Below are 22,570 nucleotides of genomic sequence, written 5' to 3' on the forward strand. Positions count from 1 at the left end.
CGATCCCAGGACCCTGACGTCATGACCTGAGCTGATCAAGAGTCAGATGATTAACTGAGCCACTCAGGCGCCCCTAGTGATCCTTTTTCCCATTTGCATTCATCTGAACTCTCCAAGTAATTAACGTGAGGGTAGCAGGAAGCATAGTTCATATTTTTTCAAAATACATTTATGGTACAAAAGATCACTCTGTGACTTCATTTATTCTCATACTGAGTATCTTAAAAGAAGAGCAAAAAGTTCTTGTCCATTTGATAATTTATAGGTTAATATCGAGGAATAAAATTACATGTCTGGGATTAGCACCAAAATAATTCAGAAGAGGGAAGTGTGAGGTAAATGAAACAAGAGTGACCTTGAGCCGATAACCTGTAGCTGGTTGATGGGCACAGTGTTGTGGTGACTTTGTGTATGTGGGTATTTGATGGAATATGGGGGACCTAGACCGTCAGTGGTCCTGAGCCAGCCTTCAGCTCGGGCTCCCAGCGTGTGGCCCTGCACCACAGCTCCATGTGGCCTCCACCATCACAGCCTCCTGTTGCACTGCCACAGCCTGGGCCTCCAAAACAGCCAGGAAAACAGCCGCAAGTCGGCCAGACTTTGGTTGGGGCCAGACTTTGGTTGGGGTCTCGGGATAGTCGCAACACACAATGAGACTCATCAGCCAGATGGCAAAGACCATCATTTTGTAGCCACCATTGTGTTAAAATAGTGCAACCATTAAAGCGTCAGCGGCTGTAATTAAGCAAATGATAATACGGAGGAAGGGAGGGTACATGGACGAATAGGTCACCTTGTAGGAGGGGTTGAATCAGAAGCTTGTCCTCAGCACAGCTTTCTTCACCAGACGTTTGTGCTCCCCAGGACGGGGAAGCCACGGAAAGACCCATCAGCAATGTCAGTTACTCTTGTTAAAAGCACTGTGTTCTCCCTTAATCTGCTGCTTTTAAAAGTAAAGCTCTATTCCACAAGCCCCAGATTTTAGATGTCATCCCTTTCATGCTGAGCACACAGTATCTCTCTTGAGGGGAAATTTATTTTTTTCACATTCATCCCAAATTGTGCTTCAAAAACAAAAAAAGACATACATCTGTATTCTCTTTTATAAATAAACCCCAAATATAAAAGAACATTTTATTATTTAGTGTTTGTTTCCTATACTCAAATCCTAAAGTACAATTTGTCAATTATTTAATTTTAAAGTTTCCCTTTGAAATATCCTTTAAAATGCTCATGTAACTCTTTTCCAGGTAAATTCCAGTCTGTTTAATTTTCATGCTTGCAGCATATAACAAATGGAGTTATCCATGGTTAGTCCCTGGAAGTAAACAGAGATAAGCAGTGTATCTTTCTTTATCCAAATCTGTAAATATGGAAAAATTAGAGCCTGTGTTATAAAGACACACGACTCCTTCCCATTAAGCCACTGTCACCTTTTGGAAATGACTATAGATCTGCGAATGGTCACCTACCGGACATTCTGCTTGCCTTCTGGGGCACTGATTTGAAAAGAAAGATAACGGTGGAGAAGGAATGGCGAAGGAAGGAGTCCCTCCATTTCCCAGTTTGCCCGTGGCCACGACCTTTGTCACTGGGCAGTGTTAGATGCTGGGCCCCCAGCCACTCGTGAGTCACGTGGACACTGCCGCCCACGCCTTGTCAGTGGTAATGCTTTACAGAAGAGGCACTAAGCGTCAGAGGGGGCCGTGATCTGTCCGTGCTGATTAGCGTCGGAGCCGGGTCTGAGGTCTCAGACGCCCCGAGTTTCCCCTGCATTACACCCTTCATGGCTTCGATGGCAGGGGTGCATTATGAATCTCAAAAGCTTTTGCTTCCTTATCACGGTGTTTATTTCCATTTCATGCGATGGGTAAGTGTGACCCTTGCCATGAGGAGCATTAAGGACCGACCGCTGGCCTTTTACAACTTCCAGTCTGTGTGGGCTGGAAAATCCAAAGGGACAGGGAACGAAGTGGGGGCCTGGCCTGGCCTCGACTCTCTGACCAGCTCCCCAGATGATAGGTGCACTCACGCCTTCCCCGCCCGCATTTGCAGCGCACAGAGCCACTGCCGCAGAGAAGAGAGCAACAGGTGTGCCTCCCAGCGCCCTGCCTGGGACTCTCCTGACCACTGTGGCCCAGGCTCGAGGGCCTGCATGACCCCGGATGTGAGCCGTGCAGGGAGGCCTGTGGTTCCAGGAGCAGCCCTCTGCCCTCTGGCCCGGCCTGGCCTTGGCGTTCGGGACCACTGCACTGGGCCCTCTGAACGTGCCTGTAACCTGCCCGTGGTGGGGGGGCTCGTTCAAAAAGTCCTCAGATGCTCCCTTCATAAGAAAACTATGGGGGGGAAAACTGAAATCACATGGACTTCTGGCAGTGCGTATAAATGTCTAGCCTGCCCCGAGGCCAGCACTTGAGATGTGATGGGCCCACACTGAGGAACGAAACAAAGCCTGTGCCTTTTTGAACAGGAAAGGGTGCACACAGGAGTCGTGAGTGACACGGCTAGGCTTCCATAAATGGAAGCTTCCGTCCTGTTCCAGCTCAGATAGTAACACCACCTCCTTTGTTAGCTTGCGGGGAGTATCTTCCTGGCTGGCATGCGCACTGGGATCCGGGTCATGTTTGATGTCACCTGTCTCTTGCTTGGTACCCTCTCTCTATGTTGGTTTTGGAAAGCTGAGCATCTGAAGTGTTTTTCTTTCCTGCCATAATACCGACAAGAAAAATACTCTGGGGGCCCCCCGGTGGCTCCGTGGTGGAGCGCCTGCCTTCGGCCTAGGGCGTGACCCCAGGATCCTGGGATCCAGTCCCACATCGGGCTCCCCGGAGGGAGCCTGCTTCTTCCTCTGCCTGTCTCTGCCTCTCTCTGTGTGTCTCTGCCTCTCTCTCTGTGTCTCTCATGAATAAATAAATAAAATCTTTTTTAAAAAAAAGTTAACAGGGGGCAGCCCCAGTGGCTCAGCGGTTTAGCGCCACCCTCCGCCCAGGGCCTGATCCTGGAGACCCAGGATCGAGTCCCAGTCCCATGTCGGCCTCCCTGCATGGAGCCTGCTTCTCCCTCTGCCTGTGTCTCTGCCCCCCCCCCCCCCTCTCTCTCTCTCTCTCTCTCTCATGAATAAATAAATAAATAATCTTAAAAAAGTAAACATATCCAATAGTCATTTAATATGAATTCCAGTTAACTTGGTATATCTTAGAACTATTAAAGATTTTTGTTGCTTTATTTGTACCTTCTTTTTAAAAAGGTAGGAGTAAACACATGGGAGTGGAGGTATTCAGCACTCCTAGTTCTGACATTCTGTGATTCCATGAATTCTTAGAATTCAGGAATGTAATACAGCTTTTTCTAATGGACCTCGACCTTTTTTTGAAGCTGGGGGATCCTATCTCTAGATTGCTTTACCTCACGTTTACATGATTTTGGAACTTCACAGACACAATAATCCCTGAATGGAATCTAAGACTCGCTTCATACCAAATTCTGCTCTTTGGCACAAAGTGGTATTGGGACTCATTTAGAACATTCTACTTCTGTTTCCTTTTCTCTAGATTTCCTGATACCCTTCGTTAGTCCTAATGACTGTGCAGAAGTAAACAAATCTCATTTTGTGTTTTTAATTCATAGACAGCATATGCTGGAATAATGACGGGACCAAGACACTTGCATTTGACAGGAAGTTGCAGATGTGGTCACCCCTTCGTGGGTCATGCTTGGACCCCTGGGAAGTACAGCCATAGGAAGTACTGAAACCAAACTTTAGGTGACAAAATGCTTATTACCATTAGGATCATGGCTTTTTTTTTTTTTTTTTTTTTAGATTTTATTTATTTATTTATTCATAAGAGACACAGGCAGAGGGAGAAGCAGATTCCACGCAAGGAACCCAACATGGGACTCGATCCCAGATCTCCAGGATCATGCCTTACGTTAAACTGCTGAGCCAGCCGGGCTGCCCCAGGATCTTGGCTTTTAAGTAGAATGTTCTCCAGCTAGATTAGGAAAACATCATTGGTTTTTAAGCAACCACAAGGCTTCGCATGTAGTACTCGGAATAGATTGTTCTTTCCATAAGCAGAGGGAGGAAAAATATCCTCCAATCTATGATGGGTTCGTGGGAATGTTGATTATCAAAGGCTAATTTTAGCTTCTTGCTAAGGAAGGCATGACTTTTCTAAGAATGGGTGATGCTCTTTGTAGTTTTGAAAAAAACTCACATTTGCTTATAACTTAAATCCTAAGAATGTTCAATGAAATTAGAGACAACTTTTCTATGTTAGTCTTAATTGGAATTGTCTTTCCAAGTATCTCTCCGACATACGGTGGCAAAGGCTGTGTTGTCACCTGATGTGATCACCTGAACTCCCCCCAGTCTGGGCTCGGGTATGCCAGTGAAGCCTCCTGCCTGCCCTTGTCCCCACATCCCATGTCCTCTACGCATCTTCCACATGTAACTCTCAGCATGACCATTTCAGACTCAACAAGGATCCTTATCTTGACAGAATTTGTCTCAACATGATTCAGAATCTTTCTCCAAATCTGTATCCTCTCTCTCACTCCCCTAGGTCACATATTATTCTGAAGAAAAGAAATAGTGTAAAGAAAGATTATCACTGATACATACGGCCCTTAGGACTTAAGTGTTAATTTGAGGGCATCTGGCCATATTGTGATCCTGACAAGAGTAGACAATAAAAGACTGAAACTAGAACTTGTCTCCATTATCATCTTATGCATCAGTCTGGTCCATGGCCGTGACTTATATGCACAGAGTTCATCATTTTCCACAGATATATTTTGAAATATAAAATATGCCATTGACTGTATCTATCAACATAATCTATGTAAGTCCATGAGTTGGATTGTTCGACCAGCAAGACTCCGACGTGGTGGAATGTGGTGGAATGGTGACCGGCAGGGAGCACGGCAATTTGAGAAGTAAATGAATCTATTAGATTTGAAGTTTGTCCCCCACCCTCACCCCAAATCCTGGTAAGTCAGCTCGTTTGCTTCTCAAAGTGACAGGGGCTTCTTTTGGCTCACTTGGTTCCACATAAATGTAGGCACTTACTCCAGTCACTCTCCACCACTCTATTTCCCCAAACTCCCCCCCCCCCCCAAAGAACTCTTCGTTTTTCTACAAACAACAATTCTTATGTGTTTTTCATTTACTCAACAAACTATTATTAAACCCCTGGCGTTATTCTAAGCACCAGAGGACACCTCAGTGGAAAAAGTAAAATCCCTGCCCTGGGGATTCAAGTTCAATCAAGACTTCACCACACCAGAGCAAGGGAAGTTGAGAAATGCATTAAAAAGAATGATGAGAGGGAGGCCTGGGGGGCTCAGCAGTTGAGCGTCTGCCTTTGACTCAGGCTGTGATCCAGCTCAGGCTGGAGCTTATATTCTACTTAGAATTGTACCTAATGATAGTTTACTTTCTGGGATCACACTCTGCTGGTCAGGTAGCTGAGGCCCATCCAAACCCATGAACGCCTGCAGAAGGACGAGCAGTTCCTGCCGCCGGCCCAACCACGGGCCTGCTTTCAGCTAAAGTGCTGCCAGTGAATGCTCTCCTCTGGCCCGTCAGCTCTCCAAACGCTACCCTCTGCCAGCAGTGATGGGTGCCTTGTCCCCAACTGTCACCTTTTGCTCCTCTGTTCAGGGGCTAAATGTAGGCTTTTTTTTTTTTCCTTAAAGATTTTATTTATTTATTCACAAGAGACACAGAGAGAGGCAGAGACACAGGCAGAGGGAGAAGCAGGGTCCCTGCAGGGAGCCCAATGCAGGACTTGATCCCAAGACCCCAGGATCACACCCTGGGCCCAAGGCAGACGCTCAACCACTGAGCCCCCCAGTTGCCTCTAAAAGTGGGCTTTTAAAGAATTCTTTCTAGTGTGCTATGTAGCTATTTGATTTTAAACTGCACTAAATTTCTGGAGCCATGCCGGGTGCTCATTGGAGTTTCTGGTGCTGCTATCTCTGTAATCTTTAGGTAGAAGGGGGAGCTCCATTGAACTTGCATGTTCATAAAAATGATTGCAGTTGAGCCCTACATCTGCTCACTGAACTTCCTGTGGGTTTTCACCCCATCGCATGACTGACAGCAGAAAGGCTTTTGGTCTCTAAAGCTTTCGGCCTGCTTGTTATCCCCAAGTCTCAATCACCAAGTCAGACCTTTGCTTTGTCTCTGGACTGGGCGCCCGGATGTCCCACTGTAGTGGGTTGATTCACTGAAGCTGATAAAAACATTCCGGCCAAACTTGAGAGTCTAGCATTACCTCTGGCTCCAAAAATCAAAACAACCGGATTGTTTTAAGTAGCTTTGGATTGAGACCAAGCTCCGAGCTGGAGAGATGGGTTTTCTCTCCTTATTGAGCTGAGTCACGGGACAACTGAGAAAGAAGGGGGCAAAAGCCTGGGCCGAAGGTGACCAGCACCCTGCCCTCTGCTAGCCCAGGCGTTCCAGAGAGTTCTTGCCGTAACCATCAAGTCAAAACCCCCATATCCCCAGAGTCGCCGCCCCCCCCCACCCCCCCCCCCCCCCCCCCCCCCCCCCCCGTGCTTTCCCAGAGCTTTAATGGGCCTTGAGCACATCCACCCGGCAGTCCCTGGCTAGAGCCCAAAGGGGGCCTGAGAACTCCAGGGAGGAGCAGTGGTTAGAGAGCATGTGGACGGATGTCAGGGCCAGGACGCCCAGGCAGCCCAGTCAGAGCAAACACACTCAAGTGAGGAAGTTGGACTTCTCTCAGCCATCACAGGATGGCATTATTGTTCTCCACAGGCTTGAAAAGGAACATGAAGGAAAGAGTGCCTTTTTCTAGGTTGTTGATCTGACATGCAGACGATGACATTTCTTGGACTGAATCCTGACAAAATGTGTCCCCAGTGTCGTTAATGCTAAATAAAACCTTTTGTCTTCCTTTTCCTTAGCTTTCAAGATTTCTAAGACATATTAGAGGAGGACATATTTTTAAGAATGTCTATTTAAATCTCCAACCATGTTGGCTCTTAACAGATGAGTGAGGCAGCCACGTAAATTTGGGAAGGGGTCAAATTAATGCAGCTTGAGCACCAGAGGGGCTGCATTCACTTTCAACCAGGCTGACTGAATGGTGTTTCCAAAACTCGTTTATAATTTCTATTATTTTACCCTTTTAAAATGTTCCCTGTATACGGTCTTAAAAACAACTCATGGCAGGAAAAAGGAAGCTCTTTTACCTTGTGCTTTCAGAACTTGTGTAGCCAGCTTTAGGGAACGTGCTCTTCTTTTTCCTGCTATTGATGGTTTATGTTCTGTTCTGAACCGTTTAAATGTTGGTGAAAAGTTCTGAGCCAAGAACCCACAAGATAAAGCCTCTCAGCTCTTGTGTTCCTTGGAGGGGAGCCGGTGCTGTAGCCTCAGGGGTGCGTTGCACAGCCTGCAGCATTCGGGTTCGGCCAGTAATGGAAGTGCACTCGTGCCACTCGGTCTGGACTTGCTCTTTTGCCTCCACCGTGTCCAGTGGCCCACACTGAGGTGATGCACCGCATGGTCGGGCCTTCACAAGCCAGCGCGGGCAGGTGACCGTGCCTGGACCTCAGCGGGCTGGCCTCGAGCCCTCGGCCCCGGTGCGGCTCAGCCACAGCCTCATGCTTGTCAGGATTTTAAACAGTCAGGAGACTCAGCCCTTAAAGCCATCCCTTGTCTCAACCCCCCGGGACAGCCCAGGGCCTTCACGTGTTCACCCTCTCCCCGAGACTGTCCTGGCTCATGTGATTTGTCCCAGCCCTGGGAAGGAGACAAGGATGGTTCAATTCAAAATCTCAGAGTAAACTTTTATGTTTTAAGAGTCCCAGGCCACCCAGCTACTAAGGCTCGGAGTTTCAGCTCTTAAATACTAGGAACGTGTGCGAGTCACTCAGCTAGATTTCTAGTACTGGGTTTGCTGGATGAATGAATGAGTGGGAAAAGATGGTGTTAAAACTCAAATTATCTGCTTGTCTTGCAAGTGCTTTTTCTAATTAGTTCAAAGATTAGATGAGTGACTAAATGTCGAGTGTTTGAACCTGCCCTGCCATACAGTAGGTGATCGTTCTGTTAGCTGCAGGTGTGACCCACGTGTCAGCATTGATTTTGTTTTTGTGGAGAGCTTCTATAGAAATAACCACTGACCAGCTTGAAGAAAACTTTATAATAAACCACAGGTCTGGTATTGACAGATAAACGGTTCCTACCATTTTATAAACCATCTTTCATCCACTGTTAAGTGCTATATACTGGGTGTTCTTGCCGTGCTGGATGTCATCCTCTGTTGAGATTCTGCTGACTACATTTACCCCAGAGCAAGATGGATGGTTGTTTTGACATAAACTCGAGCCACAGTGAACACAAAGCATTTTCAGCTCTATTTGATCAGGTGGTAGGAAGGGTAGTCGCAGGGATGCCGGGTGCTTTTCCGAGTGGCCTTTTCCTACATCTGCCCGTGCATGATCAAAGGGTAGGCTCGGGCTCATTACTCCTTCTCAGTGGAGAGTCATCAGAATTTCCCCAAAATCATGAGGGCAGGAAAACTTAGCGCCCGAGATTGAGCGACTCTAGCCTGAGTGTCTTTAATTACATTGGAAGGAGTCCTTACAATAGTAGCCGGTTCTGGTTGTCTTTCCCATTGTACCCTGAGTGATGCAGAGAACAGCCTGGTGCAGACTGTCTCTCACCCTTTCCTGAGGCCTTTGTAAGAAAACACCCATGTGTGTCACAGGACGGAGAAAAGGGTGCCCTCTTGGTCATTCCTCCCTTGGACAGCAAGAAGTGCATCATATTGGCGACAGCACCACTTAGAAATGTAGATGTTATTCCAGCCAAAAAAGGCAATGTGGGGGCTCTGACCTCATTGGGCCACCTCTGCCCCCTACCCCCAGCCCCTCACTTCTCTCTGCATCAGCAGGAGAGATTTTCTCAATTGTGAGGCCATGCGAAGAACTAGGATTTTCATCCTTGTCATTTGAGGGTCAGTTTCCTTGTCAAACAGTCCCTTGTCCTTGACTGGGACATCTCCGTGGCTCAGTTCTTTAAAGACCAGTAGGGTGCCGGGCCCATGCCATGTCACGAAGGAGCGCAGCACTGTGCCCGAAAGACAAAGCACGAGGGTGGCCGCAACTCTCTGTCGCTTTTCAGACATCCTTTCCCACCCAGGCAGACCCTACGCTTTAATCCCAGCTCCAGCCCGTGGCTGTGTGACCCGGAACTGGGTTGGCCACATCAGCCTCGGCGAGACGTGGTGGCTGACTGCAGCATGGTGCCCTGTATGCCCAGCTGCTGGGCACTGCTAGCTGCACCCTGGGGCTGCAAATGCAGGTTTTTCATGGGAAAGAGTATCACTGTGTTGCAACCTATAAGACAGCACAACTGATTCCATGAGAGGGATTTATTGCCACCTCCAAGGACTCTGTTCCCTCATACCTGAGACCCCTGGCCAGTCCATGAGCAGCTCGCCCGAATCCCAGTCAGGTCAGTGAGTGCCACAGCCATCTGTCCCCAAGCTGACCAACTTTGTCAGCCAGAAGGCCCGGAAGAGCCGGATGGGTGGGGTCGTCCTCTAAATCGCAGTCACTCCCCCTGCCGTCCGCACGCCCGACACGTTCAGCCTACAGCTGATGATAGTAAAGAACTGATTCGAAACGCTCATAGTCCAGACAGCCGGGGTTTTTATTAAACCTCATGTTCCTGCCTCTGGAACATGGGTACATAGAGTGTGAGGAGGATGTGGGAGTAGGTAAGGCAGGAGCGCAAGCCACTCAAATCCCGTGTGTGCTCTATGTTTACGTAAAGGCTTTGGAGCCATGGAAGGGAGCTGGTTTTCATTAAAGCTGTAATGGGGGACTGCACTCTGTGTGGCAAGTCAGTGTGACGTCCACGACCAGATTGACCCCCTCTCAGGAGCTCCTACACACATTCCAAGATTCAACTCAAAACTCACCTTGCCAGAAGCACTCCTGCTTATGCTGCCCTCCTCTGTCTTTCTGGAACTCTGGATCCAGTATGTAGGTGTCAAGTCTAAATTATTGTAAAATGCTGCTTTAAAATTCCTGTGAGGGGCACCCGGGGGGCTCAGTCAGTTAAGCAGCCGACTCTTGACTTTGGCTTGGGTCATGACCTCAGGGTCCTGGGCTTGAGCCTGGCATCAGGCTCACCACTCAGCGGGGAGTCTGCTTGAGGATTCTCTGTCCCTCTGCCCGTACCCCCTGCTCACATTCTCTCTCTCTCTAAAATAAATAAATCCTTAAAAATAAGTAAATAAAAATAAAATTCCTACAGTTCTGTGTGAGTGGGTGGCTTCCCTGTGCACGCCCCATCTCCATGTTAGCTGAGGCCTGTTTGTCCTTCCCGTGGACCAGGCCTGTCCTGCCCCTGCTCCTGCCCTCCACTCTCCACGCTGTGATTGGAGTGACCACTGACAGAGCCCTTCCTGCCAGGCCCCCTTCCCGGGGCCTTCACAGGCCTCAGGGACCCCTCATGGGGCTCCTGCGTCCCTCCATCCTCCTGGGTCTGGGCCCTGCTTGGTGGTGCTTCTCCTCACCGCCCCCCTCTGCTCTCCAGCCTGCTGTGCCCCATCTGGTCCTGAGGGAGGAACACTCCTCCCTTCTCACTGGCTGCCCCACCTCGCTCAGACCCCTGGAGCCACCTGTCCTCCCGGCTCAGTCCTCTGTTCTCTTTGCGGTGTTGTTGCCACTTCAGGACAGAGCCCCTCTGAGGAGAGGCGGGCACGCAGTGCCTCCTGGCGCCCCAGCCCCAAAGGAGTGAAAGGCCATGAGGCCCACAGTACAGAAAGCAGGTCCTTCAGCCCAGCACCCAGCAGGGCCTCTGTCCGCAGTTGGCCGTGCTTCCTTGGTTTCCTCCTCAGGTTACAGAGCCGCCCTCTCTGCAGGCAAACAGCAGCAGGTGACACGGACAAGCCCCCCCCCCATGCGCCCCCTTCCTTCTTCCAGGGCCCCCCCACTGTGACAGCTCCTGCCCTCCACCCTGGCCTGCGAGGGTGCCCAGGGGCCTGGAGGAGACCTGCAGGCTGCAGGGATGAGGTGGCGGCTTCTGCCCTGGCAGGAGGGAATCAGAAGCCCAGAGCCTGGGGACATTTACGGAGCCCCACGGAGCCTCGGGGGGCGGACATCTGGCCTCCCCGCAAGGACGCGGCCGGGCTACGCTGTGTGGGTCAAGGCCGAGGAGCTGTGAGGGGGAGCCATCACCTCCCAGGTGACTCGGCCCAAGAGCATGGCCCCTCCTGGATGGCCGGGCCGGCCCCCAGCTCGCGCTGTCAGTGGTCCTCCTCGAGCCCTCCCGTCTGCCACCCTTGCGGGCCCCTTTCTGGTCTGATATTTGTCCCCCTGCCTCCTGTCCTGAGCCCCTGCTCCGCTCAGCAGACAATGCTGACGGGCTCATCTGTCTCCACATGCCGCACGTGTTCACAGGAGCCCTGTGAAAACTGGCCCACGAAGCCCGGAGCATGAGGCCCGTGACAACAAGGGACATGGGCTCCCCACACCTCAGCCCCGCTTAGAGACTCTGCTGCTTCTTCGTGGAACTGTGAGATTGTAAAATCGTCTCGTCTTTTTGTTGCAGAAATTTCCAGAATTGAAATTCAAGTATGTGGAAGAGGAGCAGCCCGAGGAGTTTTTTATCCCGTACGTGTGGTCGCTGGTCTACAACTCAGCAGTAGGTCTCTACTGGAAGCCGCAGGACATCCAGCTCTTCACGATGGATTCCGACTGAGGGCAGGACAGCATCTCCCCTGCTCACCTCCCTCCAGCCGAGCAGCCCTTCCAGTGACTTTCTGGGAAACGGAAGTAGACGGATTGCCTGATACACCTTCTAGCAGAGAGGCTTGCACACGGCGTGTTTCCCTTACACACTTGGATTTGGAAAATTGGTGCCAGTTGGCAGTAGATCACTCCGCTTAGATTGTAGTGCAAAAAAGGGGGGCGGGGGGTACACAATAATAAATGTAAAAACCTGCTATTCCACACGCAATTTTATTTCTAAACCAAAAATCTAGAGCTTTTCCAGGAACCTGATGCCTTAGGCACATAACACTTCACCAGTACATACGATTTTTTTTTCTTTACATGTTCAAGATTTTTGCTTTGGTACAGTGTGTGTGCGTGTTTCTTTCAACATTGGGAAATGTCTGAAAAGATGACGAGACAGGAACTAATAAGGAAATGAAGTCATGTGTGTGAGGGGCTGCCTTCCAGAGGGCCCGTGATTTAATAAACACTGTGCCCAGGCAGTTGGATGGAAGCCTCTAGATCAGATCCTCTGCATCTTTCCCTCAAAGAAAGAAATGGCTCCTTCTCATGAAGCTCAGATTAGCTTTTCTATGGATTTGGCCTCTGAGCTGTAGCTGAATTAAATTGGAGTCTAGTGCAAATTAAGTTAATCTACTCTGTATTAATCACTGGGAAAAGAAAAGCTTCATTTTGAAAGCAATCTTTTTTTCTTCAACCAGACTAACAGAAAAGGAGACCAATTTGATTAATACAGTCTTCCACATGAGATGAGAAACCTGTTTTTCTCTTCATTTCTGACTGTTTAAACTCTCCTGGGCCCTGACGGAGGGGAAGCAGCTTCTGTGAGGGAGGGAGGCCAGGGCTGCCGCGAGCCGTGTGCCTGCTGAGAGCCGCGGGCCTTGAGGCCAAGCAGGGTGCTCCTTGGAGGTCACGGCCTGAGCCCGCACCTCCTCTCACAGGCTGCACCAGGGGCCCCCTTTCGCTCTCAAAGACACGAAAACCATTTGCGTTTCTCAGAGAAAACATAATCCCCGATGAGGCCGCAGCCCGTGTCAATCTGCTGTTACCGGGTCTCCGTGGGGAACCAGCCTCACTCCGGTCCCTGTATCCCGGGGCTGGAGGCCAGAGTCACTTGGGTCCGTGGGTCCTGGAGGGCCTGAGAGAGCGACCTCCCGTCACACCCAGACCGGGGAGGTCAGAGCCACGCCAGCGCGTGGCCCTGTGGTTCCCGCCCGTGGGGAGCCCCGGCGGCTCCATCCCGTCAGTGGGCTTTGAGGCCCGCGCAGCTCGCCCTCGGCCTCCTCCGGCCTGGCCCTCTTCGGGCCTCCTCCTGTTCCGCACGGACCTCGTACCTCACGGTCACAGACAGACCAGGGTGTCACCAGCTGCCGCCTGGTTGAGCCCAGGGCGCGAGGCAGGTGGAGGTGGAGGCCTCCGCCCTCGCGGTCTGCGCGAGAGGCATTTTAGGCAGCAGCTGTTTTGTTTTCCGCACGTGGGGAAATAAGAGCTTGAATCCGTTTCCGAAGCATCTTGATTCGCTCCCTCTAAACCACGACACAGTTTTCAAAGGGTTGCGCGCAGCAGCGGAACCTCTGTTGGGACGGGATGCGCCCTGGAGGTGGAGCGCTGGGCGGCGCCGCGGGATAGTCACCAGCCTGCAGGACCGGTCCCCGAGGATCAGGCCGGCAGCCGAGGAGCCCCATTCTGCGGCGGGCTCCCCGCACCCCCTACTAATTAACCATCCCGAAGTGCCCGCGGCCTGAAAGCTCCGCCAGGCCACAGCCTCCAGGCAGCACGTGGGCGCGCTCCCAGACACCCCCGCCCCGTCCCCCGCCGCCTCAGCGCCAGACACCCACCGGCTGCCTCTTCCTGGTTTTTGTGGAAGCCTTACTACCGACGACAAATTTAACCCATAACCTTGAATCACGTCTGCATTAATTTCCTTAGAAATGTGTTTCCCACAAAGTAAAAATGTGTAGAATAAGGCGGTTCGGGACCGTCTTGTGTCTGGACGAGGTTAACAGCTGACCTCGCCCAAGATCGGAACTGCCGGTGCCCGCGGCACCCACAGGTGACCGTGTCACACTTGCTTGGAAAGCACGGGCCCCGCTACGCATCGCTTTTCCTGCCATGAGTTCAAGACTGCGCAACAGCTTCACGGCAGCCTGGGCGACGGCCTCCCGGTGTCACTCCGGGGCCATGGCTCGGCCGTGCAGGCAGCAGCAGGGCTGTGGGCTCAAGGACAAAGACCGAGGAAGGAAAGACAGGAGGTCCCTGAAGTGAAGCACAGAAGCCATAACAGAGGACCCACGGGAGCCGGAAACGTGGAAGCTGGAGCAGGGAGGACGCGGGACCAGCACCAATCAGAACCACTTCCTCAAGCTTGCCAAGGTAAAGAGAAAGGAACGGGGCGAGGCGGGATGGGGTGGGGAGGGGGGACATGAGGATTTTTTAATAATCTTTTTTTTTTTAAGATTTTTATCTATTTATTCATGAGAGAGGCACAGGCACAGGCAGAGGGAGAAGCAGGCTCCATGCAGGGAGCCCAACGTGGGACTTGATCCCGGGACTCTGGGGTCACGCCCTGAGCCACAGGGAGACGCTCTAACTGCTGAGCCACTCAGGCATCTGGATACTCTTTAGGCAACATATTGTCCCTTTAGGTTCTGGGGAGCCAGTGTTTTGCCTTAGGCATTAAATCTTTTTGCAGAACTGAGTCATTCTACACTCCTTTCCAGAGCCATAAATTAGAGTTGTGGTACTTGCTGATACTTTATAGGCTTGAGTTTGCAAGGTCAACCCTTTGGGTCTCCTAATTCCCTCCTAGGCACTATGCCTGCAGTTGCAGTAGCTGCCATTTGATATTCGGGACTGATCCTTGGGCTTTCTGACGCCAGATCCGGGGTTATTCCAGTGTCCTACATTGCCTCCCAGAGTCAGGGAGGTCAGGGTTTCTATTCTCTGATGAAGAGCCAAGCTTCCTATGAATATGAAAAGCCAAGGAATGGATCATAGCACACAATTCACAGTAAATAATACAACTTTATTTTTTAAGAACTTTATTAAAGTCTAAAATTTAATGTTGTTAGGGTATATCCGTTTAAGGTTCTCTACACAAAGCAAGGGAGATTCATCAGGAACTACCTCCCCCCATCCCCTTGGTCAGGTCATACGGGGCAACCACTACTCTCCTGACTTTACAAGGCTACTGGAAGCGCCAGCTGCTCAGACAACAGCCTCTGGAATTACCAAAGACCCCCAGAACAAAAACCGATCTACGACTAACCAGGTAACTACTTCAACATCCTGTTGGCTCTAGCATGGCTTCAAGCAGAATTTTAAAATATTTTGACCAGATTTCTGAGTTCTTTGCTAGAGGGTTTGTTTAGATTACCTAGTCCTCCATTCTGATCAGTAGACTAATCCTTCATGGATGGTGTGGCCCAGCTTCTAAATCACCTCATTCCCTGAATGTGAATTGAGGTGAAACCAAATTACTAATGCACCAGCAAATGTATACTCTCTGGAGAAAGTGAACTCTATGGACTGAATGTATCTTCCCAAAATTTATAATGAGCCCTAACTCCCAATGTGATGATATTAGGAGGGACCTTTAGGAAGTCATTAAGTTTAGGTGGTCATGATAATGTAGCCATCATGATGAGATCAGTGCCCTTATAAAGAGACATGAAAGAGATCTCTCTTCATCTCTACCATGTGAAGACCAGTAAGAAGACCACCACCACTATGATCCAGGGAGAAAGCTTACAGTGTTACCATCAGAAATATCTATGGGGCACCTGGAGGACTCCGTGAAGTGTCTGCCGTCAGCTCAGGTCATGATCCCAGGGTCCTGCTAAGCAGGAAGCCTGCTTCTCCCTCTCCCTCTGCCCCTTCCCCACTCTCTTACTCACACTCTCTCTCAAATAAAATCTTAAAAAAAAAAAAAAAATCCAAGCATATGAGAAGACCAGATAATATGAATCACATGAATTAAAACCATCACAGAAAAAATAACAAGAATAGAGATACTTCTTCCACTGTCTCCAGTTATATCAGTTACAGAATTTGAAGCGACTGTGCTTTGTTGGCTTAAAACAGAAAAAAAGCGAGGCTAAGAATTTCAGAGAATTAGAAACTATAAAAAGGGACCAAATGGGAATCCTAGAACTGGAAAAAAAAATATTCACAAGAATTGATAGTTCAGTGGACGAATTTAAGAGCATATTAGTCACAACTAAGAATGAGTAAAGTGAAAAATCAGTCAAAAAGAAAAGAGAATAGAGGACAAAAGACCTGAGGTTATACTGTGGATGTCTGACATAAGTGTAACTGGATCTGAAAAGAGTAAATGGGATATTTAAATAATTAAGTCCTGACTAAAACCCTTTCCAAAATCCATGAGAGATATCAAGCCATAAATTTAAAAACACCTCAACAAATCTCAATAAAACAGTCCACACCTAGACACACCATAGTTAAGACTGCTGAAAACCAGAGAAAAAGAGAAATGTTAAAGCTGCTAGTGGTGGTAAGAGCAGGACTACCTCTCAGCAGAAACAGTGGAAGACTGAAACCATGCCTTTAATACTAAGAGAAAATGACTTGTCAACCAAGAATTTTCTACTTGGCAAAATATCCTACAAGAATGAAGAAGAAGAAAAGACACTTTTAGACAAACAACTGGAAGAATTCACAAACACACATCCTAAAGGAAAATTAAGAGTATTCTAAAGGCAGAAAGAAGATGATCCCAATTGTAAGGACGGTTTCAGGAAGGATTGAAGAGCAATGAAAAATGAGAAAAGTACAGGTCAACCTAAGTACCAATGATATAAAACAGTAATTGTGTCATGGAGTTTCAAATATATATCAAATTAAAATGCATGAAAATAAAGGTATGTAAGTGGAAAGGCCCTCAATAGAGTTTAAGTGTTCCAAGCCTCTTGCATTAACCAAGAAGAGAGTTTAAAAAAAAATCCAAAAAAAAAAAATCCCATTTAATATTAGACTTTGATAAATCAAGAATGCATATTAAAAGTAGTGAAATGTAACTTTGAAGCTAATTAGAGAGGATGCAATAACCAATTCAGCAGCAGGTTGATGATAAGGGAATAAGAAAGAGAAGAAAAACAGAACCAGTGGGACAAAAGAAAGCAAATTGCAAGGTACACATGATAAATCCATTATTACATTAAATGTAAATGGGCTAATGTTCCATTGTTGACAGATTGTCAGACTAGCTTTAAAAACAACAATCATAGGGGACCCTAGCTGGCAGCACATGCAACTCTTGATCTCAGGGTCTTGAGTTTGAGCCCCGTGTGTGGCACAGAATTTACTTAAAATAAGAAAAATTTTTAACGAATTTTTTAAATAAAATAAATCATATGCTGTTTACAAGAGATATTTTTTAAAACATGAATTTAGAAATTTTGAAAGGAAAGGATGGAGAAATATTATACCCAGCCAACAGTAACCATAGGAAACTGGTATAGATATATTAATATTAAACTTTAAGCAAAAGAAGCATTATTAGAAATAAAAAGGGTAAAAAAAAAAAAAGAAATAAAAAGGGTCAGTTCAATTATCAGAATGATAATTCTAAATTTTATCCACTAATGATATAATCTCAAAATACATAAAATTAAAGTTAATACGACTAGGAAACTTAGGCAAAATACAATGATGGTAAGATCTTAACACACCTACTTCAGTAATTGATTTTTTTAAAAAGCAGATAAAAATCAAGTCATACAAAATTTAAGCAGCATAATTAGCAAACTTGGCCAAATGGATACATGTAGAACATTACCCTCAGTGGTATACTTTTCAAACACAAGTGGCACATATGCCGAAATTTGACTGGAGGCTGAGCTATAAAACAAGTCTCAACAAACTTCAAAAGAATTAATTCAAATGAAATATGTTCTCTGACCACAATGCAATTAAACTGGAAATCAATTACAAAAAGACAATTTGATGATCCTCATATATCTGGAAGTTGAACAGATTTCTAAATAACCCATCTGTCAAGGAAGAAATCCTAAAGGAAATTTGAAATATTTTGAACTGAATAATAAAAATACAACATATGAAAACCTATGAAGAAAAAATCTGTGAGTTGCAACTAAAACTCTGCTTATAAATTTCTTATTTTTTTAAAGATTGCATTTTTATTAATTAATGAGAGACACAGAGAGATAGTGCGCAGCAGAGACACAGTCAGAGGGAGAAGCAGGCTCCACACAGGGAGCCTGACGTGGGACTCGATCCCAGGTCTTCAGGATCAGGCCCTGGGCTGAAGGCGGCGCTAAACCGCTGGGCCATCTGGGCTGCCCTGCTTATAAATTTCTATCTTTAAATGCATATATGGAAAGGAGAAAGGCAGAAAATCAAGCAACAACCTCAAAATTTTTTTTAAAAAAGTGAATGAAACCCAAAACAAAAGCCAAAATATATAACACAAATATACAATAAGCAGAATAAAAGAAATCAAGGAAATTCTAAAATAGCCTGCATGGCTCAGTTGGTTAAGCATCTGCTTTTGGCTCAGGTCATGATCTGAAGGTCCTGGAATTAGCCCCAGGTTGGGCCCCCTGCTCAGCAAGGAGTCTGCTTCTCCCTCTCCCTCTGCCCCTCCCACCTGCTCATGTGCATGCTTGCTCTTGCTCTTGCTGTCTCTCAAATAAATTAAATCTTTAAAAAATAATAAAATTAAAAAATAAAGGACTAAGAAGTTTGATAACTCTGTAATAAGACAGGTCAAGAAGGAAGGAGAAAAGGTGGTGTAACAGAGAAATAGCCAGTATCAGAAATGAAGATGGGCAAATTATTTCAAATCAGACATTAAAAATATTTAAGAGGACATTATGAATACTAATAAATTTTAAATTTAGATGGAACTGTACACCCAATGTAGGACTCAAACCCACAATCCTGAGAAAAAGAGTCATCTGCTCCACCAATTGAACCAGCCAGGCGCCCCATAGATGGAACAATCTTAATTGTAGTGATACTTCAAGAGTATATACACATATGTCAGAAGTAATCAAATTGTACATTTTACCTGCATGTAGTTTTCATATGTCAATTATGCCTCAATAAAACCACTTTTGAATTTTGGATAAAATGGACAAATTTCTTTTTTTTTTTTTTTTTAAGTGGCTTTTCTAAGCTAACCTTAGAAAATCTTGAAAATTGAGATCATCGGGCAGCCCAGATGGCTCAGCGGTTTAGTGCCTGCCTTCGGCCCTGGGCGTGATCCTGGAGTCCCGGGATCGAATCCCACGTCGGGCTTCCTGGATGGAGCCTGCTTCTCCCTCTGCCTGTGTCTCTGCCTCTTTCTCTGTGTCTCTCCTGAATAAATAAATATCAAAAAAAAAAAAAAAAGAAAGAAAGAAAGAAAAGAAAATTGAGATCATCTTACACTTCTTGCCTAAATTGAATCCATAATTTAAAATCTCACAAAGCAATCTACAGGCATCAGCAGTGAATTCAACTAACATCTTAGAGAAAAATAATGCCAATCTTACACAGACTCTTCTAGATAACAGAAAACCTCCAAATTCATTTTAAAAGACTAGTATATTCTGGGGGATCCCTGGGTGGCTCAGCGGTTTAGCGCTTGCCTTCAGCCCAGGGCGCAATCCTGGAGTCCCAGGATCGAGTTCCGCGTCAGGCTCCCGGCATGGAGCCTGCTTCTCCCTCCTCCTGTGTCTCTGCCTCTCTCTCTCTGTGTTTATCATGAATAAATAAATTAATAAATCTTACAAAAATAAAAAATAAAAGACTAGTATATTCTTAAAAATCTGACAAGAACAGTATAGGAAATGAAAACTGCATGCCAGTTTCTCTCACCATCATAGATGTAAAAGGTCTAGACAAGATGTTGGCAAACAGAAACCAGCAAAGTCTAAAAACCAATGTGCAAAAATACATCATGATTAATTTGGATTAGCATTCAAAAATCAGAGTCTTTGACATTAACAGACTGAAGGTGGAGAAGTAAATGATAATATAGGCAAAGAAAACTTTTTATAAAATTCTATCATTGGGTGATATAAAGTTTAGCAAACTAAGAAAATAAGGAAATGTCAAATCTGATAGTCACAAAAAACCTTGAGTGAGCCCATCCTACTTAAAATATCAAAAACGTCCCCCCTAAGATTGGGAGCAAGAAAAAGATGTCCAAGAACCCACTTTCTATTCAAAACAGAACTAGATAGGGGCACCTGGGTGTCTCAATCTGTTGAGTATCAGACTCTTGGTTTCAGATCAGGTCATGATCTCAGGGTTCTGAGATCGAGCCCTACATCATCAGTCTCCTTGCTCAGTGCAGACTCTACTTGAGATTCTCTCCCCCACCCCCACCCCTCCCCTCCACTTGTGCTCACGCACTCTCTCTCTAAAATAAATAAATCTTTAAAAAACAGTACTAGGTAATGATATGCACCCTGTAATATTTAGAGAGAAGTCCCAATGTCTACAACTATGTTGAAATGCATCACAAAAAGAAAATAAAGGATGGGTTGATGGGTGGATAGAGAGATGGATAGATGTACGATAGAGTACATCGGTGGTAAACTGGGTGAAATCCGGATTGTGGACAGATGTCCACTGTAAAATTCTTTCAATCTCATTGCATGTTGGGGAAAGATAGTACCTGAGGTTTAGATAGTAAATTGAGTTTTAGTGCAATAATGTGTAAAAAATAAAATAAAAAAAAAGATTGGATGGGAAGAAAATAAACTGTCATTGTTTGCAGATGACATGATTATGTAGATAATCTTTTTTTTTTTATGACAGTCACACAGAGAGAGAGAGAGGCAGAGACGCAGGCAGAGGGAGAAGCAGGCTCCATGCACCAGGAGCCCGACGTGGGATTCGATCCCAGGTCTCCAGGATCACGCCCTGGGCCAAAGGCAGGCGCCAAACCGCTGCACCACCCAGGGATCCCTTTATGTAGATAATCTAAAAGAATCTACCAATAAACCAGCAGACTTAAGCCAGGTTTCCAAATACCAGATCATATACAAAAATCACTTGCATCTCTATATGCCAACAACAAGTGGCCAGAAAATGAAATGTTAAAAATATACCATCTATGATTGAACTTTAAAAAATCCACTAGGAAAAAAATAAATAAAAATTAAAGAACAGAAATTCAGGGGTGCCTGGGTGGCTCAGTCCGTTAAGTGTCCAGCTCTTGATTTCAGCTCAGGTCATGAGGTTGAGCCCCGCTTCGGGCTGTGCAATGCATGGAGTCTGCTCCAGAGTCTCCCTCTCCCTCTGCTCCTCTTCCCATGTACACTCTCTCTCTCAGATAAATAAACCTTTATTATTTTTTAAGGATTTTATTTATTTATTCATGAGAGACACAGAGAGAGACAGAGACACAGGCAGAGGGAGAAGCAGGCTCCCTGCGGGGAGCCCGATGTGGGACTCGATCCTGGGACCCCAGGATCACACCCTGAGCCGAAGGCAGACGCTCAACCACTGAACCACCCAGGCGTCCCATATAAATAAATCTTTAAAACACACACACAGTGAAATCCATTAGGTACTCAGATCAATCTTTAAAAAAAAAAAAAAAAAGTGACTGAAATAAAAACCTAGGGTGTTAGATCCACGGAGGGGAAGGCTCAGCATCGCACCTGTGATGTGGGAGGATTTCACCTAATTCCTCCCTTTGTCTGTCCAACCTCCACACCCTTTCCCCAGGTGAACAGCTCCAGACACCCCCCTCGAAGGTGATACACCCAAAGCCGCGTCCTGTTCCCTGCACTCAGCCTAACATCTCATTGTGGTCCTACCACTCTGGCCCCATGTTTCCCCAGTGCTGAACAAGGGGCTCCGGCTTTTCATCCACCACGGGCAGATTCTCACCGCCTCCCACCAAGCACCTCCTCTAACATCAATGTCACATTTTGTGTGATGTTACTTGAACAATCACATAATCTACTTGAGCCAACGTAGGCAGAGAAGGACTTGTTTCTGGGTATTAGGTGACTACCAAACTCTGGGGTTGACCCAGAAACTAAGCTTGGCTACCACTCAGGGGAGGCTGAGCCTCACAGCGCTGCCCCCCGACCCCAGCGCTTGGCACCCCGCCACTAACTGCCCACGGCCACTCAGAGGAACCAAGTGCCACCACGTCGCCCTAACGCCTGTGTCCCTGCCACCGCCAGAGCTCAGGGCCCCCGACCGGCTTTGCTTGGGGAAAGCCAGTTGCACCCACACCCCTGGCTGCAGGAATCCCAGGAAGCCCTTAGCTTTCGGGGTGGGAGCGCACTGCATGAGCCCCCCTGCAGCCGCCGTTGTTTTACCTCATGCTATTGTTTGCATCTTAAGTGAGATAATACTTAAAGCACAGAGAATATAAATTCTCTGGGGACAGGGAGGTATGTCTGATTTCGGCATGTCTACATCCCACACGTGAAACAGCCCTGGACCTCAGGAAATACTTGATGAGATGAGCACTGAATGTTATACTCTATGCTGGCAAAATGAACTTAAACAAAGTATTTTGAAAAAGAGACTAAACTCAATAGTAAAAAATACATATACATGTTTGTCAAATGGGGTGCCTGGGTGGCTCAGTGGGTTAAACGTCCGACTCTTGATTTCAGTTCAGGTCACAATCTCAGGGTCGTGAGATCAGCCCTGCATCCAGCTCTGTGCTTGGCAACGAGTCTGCTTGAGATTCTCTCCCTCTGCCCCTCCCCCCCAATCACGAGCTCTCTCTCTCCCTCTAAAATAAAAAGATTTCTAAAGGAAATATTGGTTGAATAATGCCAGCATTTAG

The 22,570-nt window shown here is 47.0% G+C and overlaps 1 protein-coding gene and 1 long non-coding RNA gene across 5 annotated transcripts in view; both read left to right on the forward strand.

Moving 5' to 3' along the window:
• Positions 1-11,992, forward strand: part of DYM (dymeclin) — a 340,736-nt gene extending 328,744 nt beyond the window's left edge. For all 4 annotated transcript variants that reach the window (XM_025429635.3, XM_025429632.3, XM_049112965.1 and 1 more), the window contains one exon: positions 11,597-11,992. In XM_025429635.3, coding sequence (XP_025285420.1) covers positions 11,597-11,746 — 150 coding nt within the window. In that variant the 3' untranslated portion in view covers positions 11,747-11,992. The remainder of the gene's footprint in view (positions 1-11,596) is intronic.
• Positions 11,993-14,218: 2,226 nt separating this feature from the next.
• On the forward strand, positions 14,219-21,117 carry LOC125755490 (uncharacterized). The gene is made up of 2 exons (XR_007412205.1): positions 14,219-15,052; positions 20,572-21,117. It is a non-coding gene; the product is annotated as an uncharacterized LOC125755490 (long non-coding RNA).
• The last annotated feature ends 1,453 nt before the right edge of the window (positions 21,118-22,570 follow it).

The sequence above is a fragment of the Canis lupus genome, chromosome 7 (genome assembly GCF_003254725.2).
Source record: "Canis lupus dingo isolate Sandy chromosome 7, ASM325472v2, whole genome shotgun sequence".
Taxonomy (NCBI): Eukaryota; Metazoa; Chordata; class Mammalia; order Carnivora; family Canidae; genus Canis; species Canis lupus.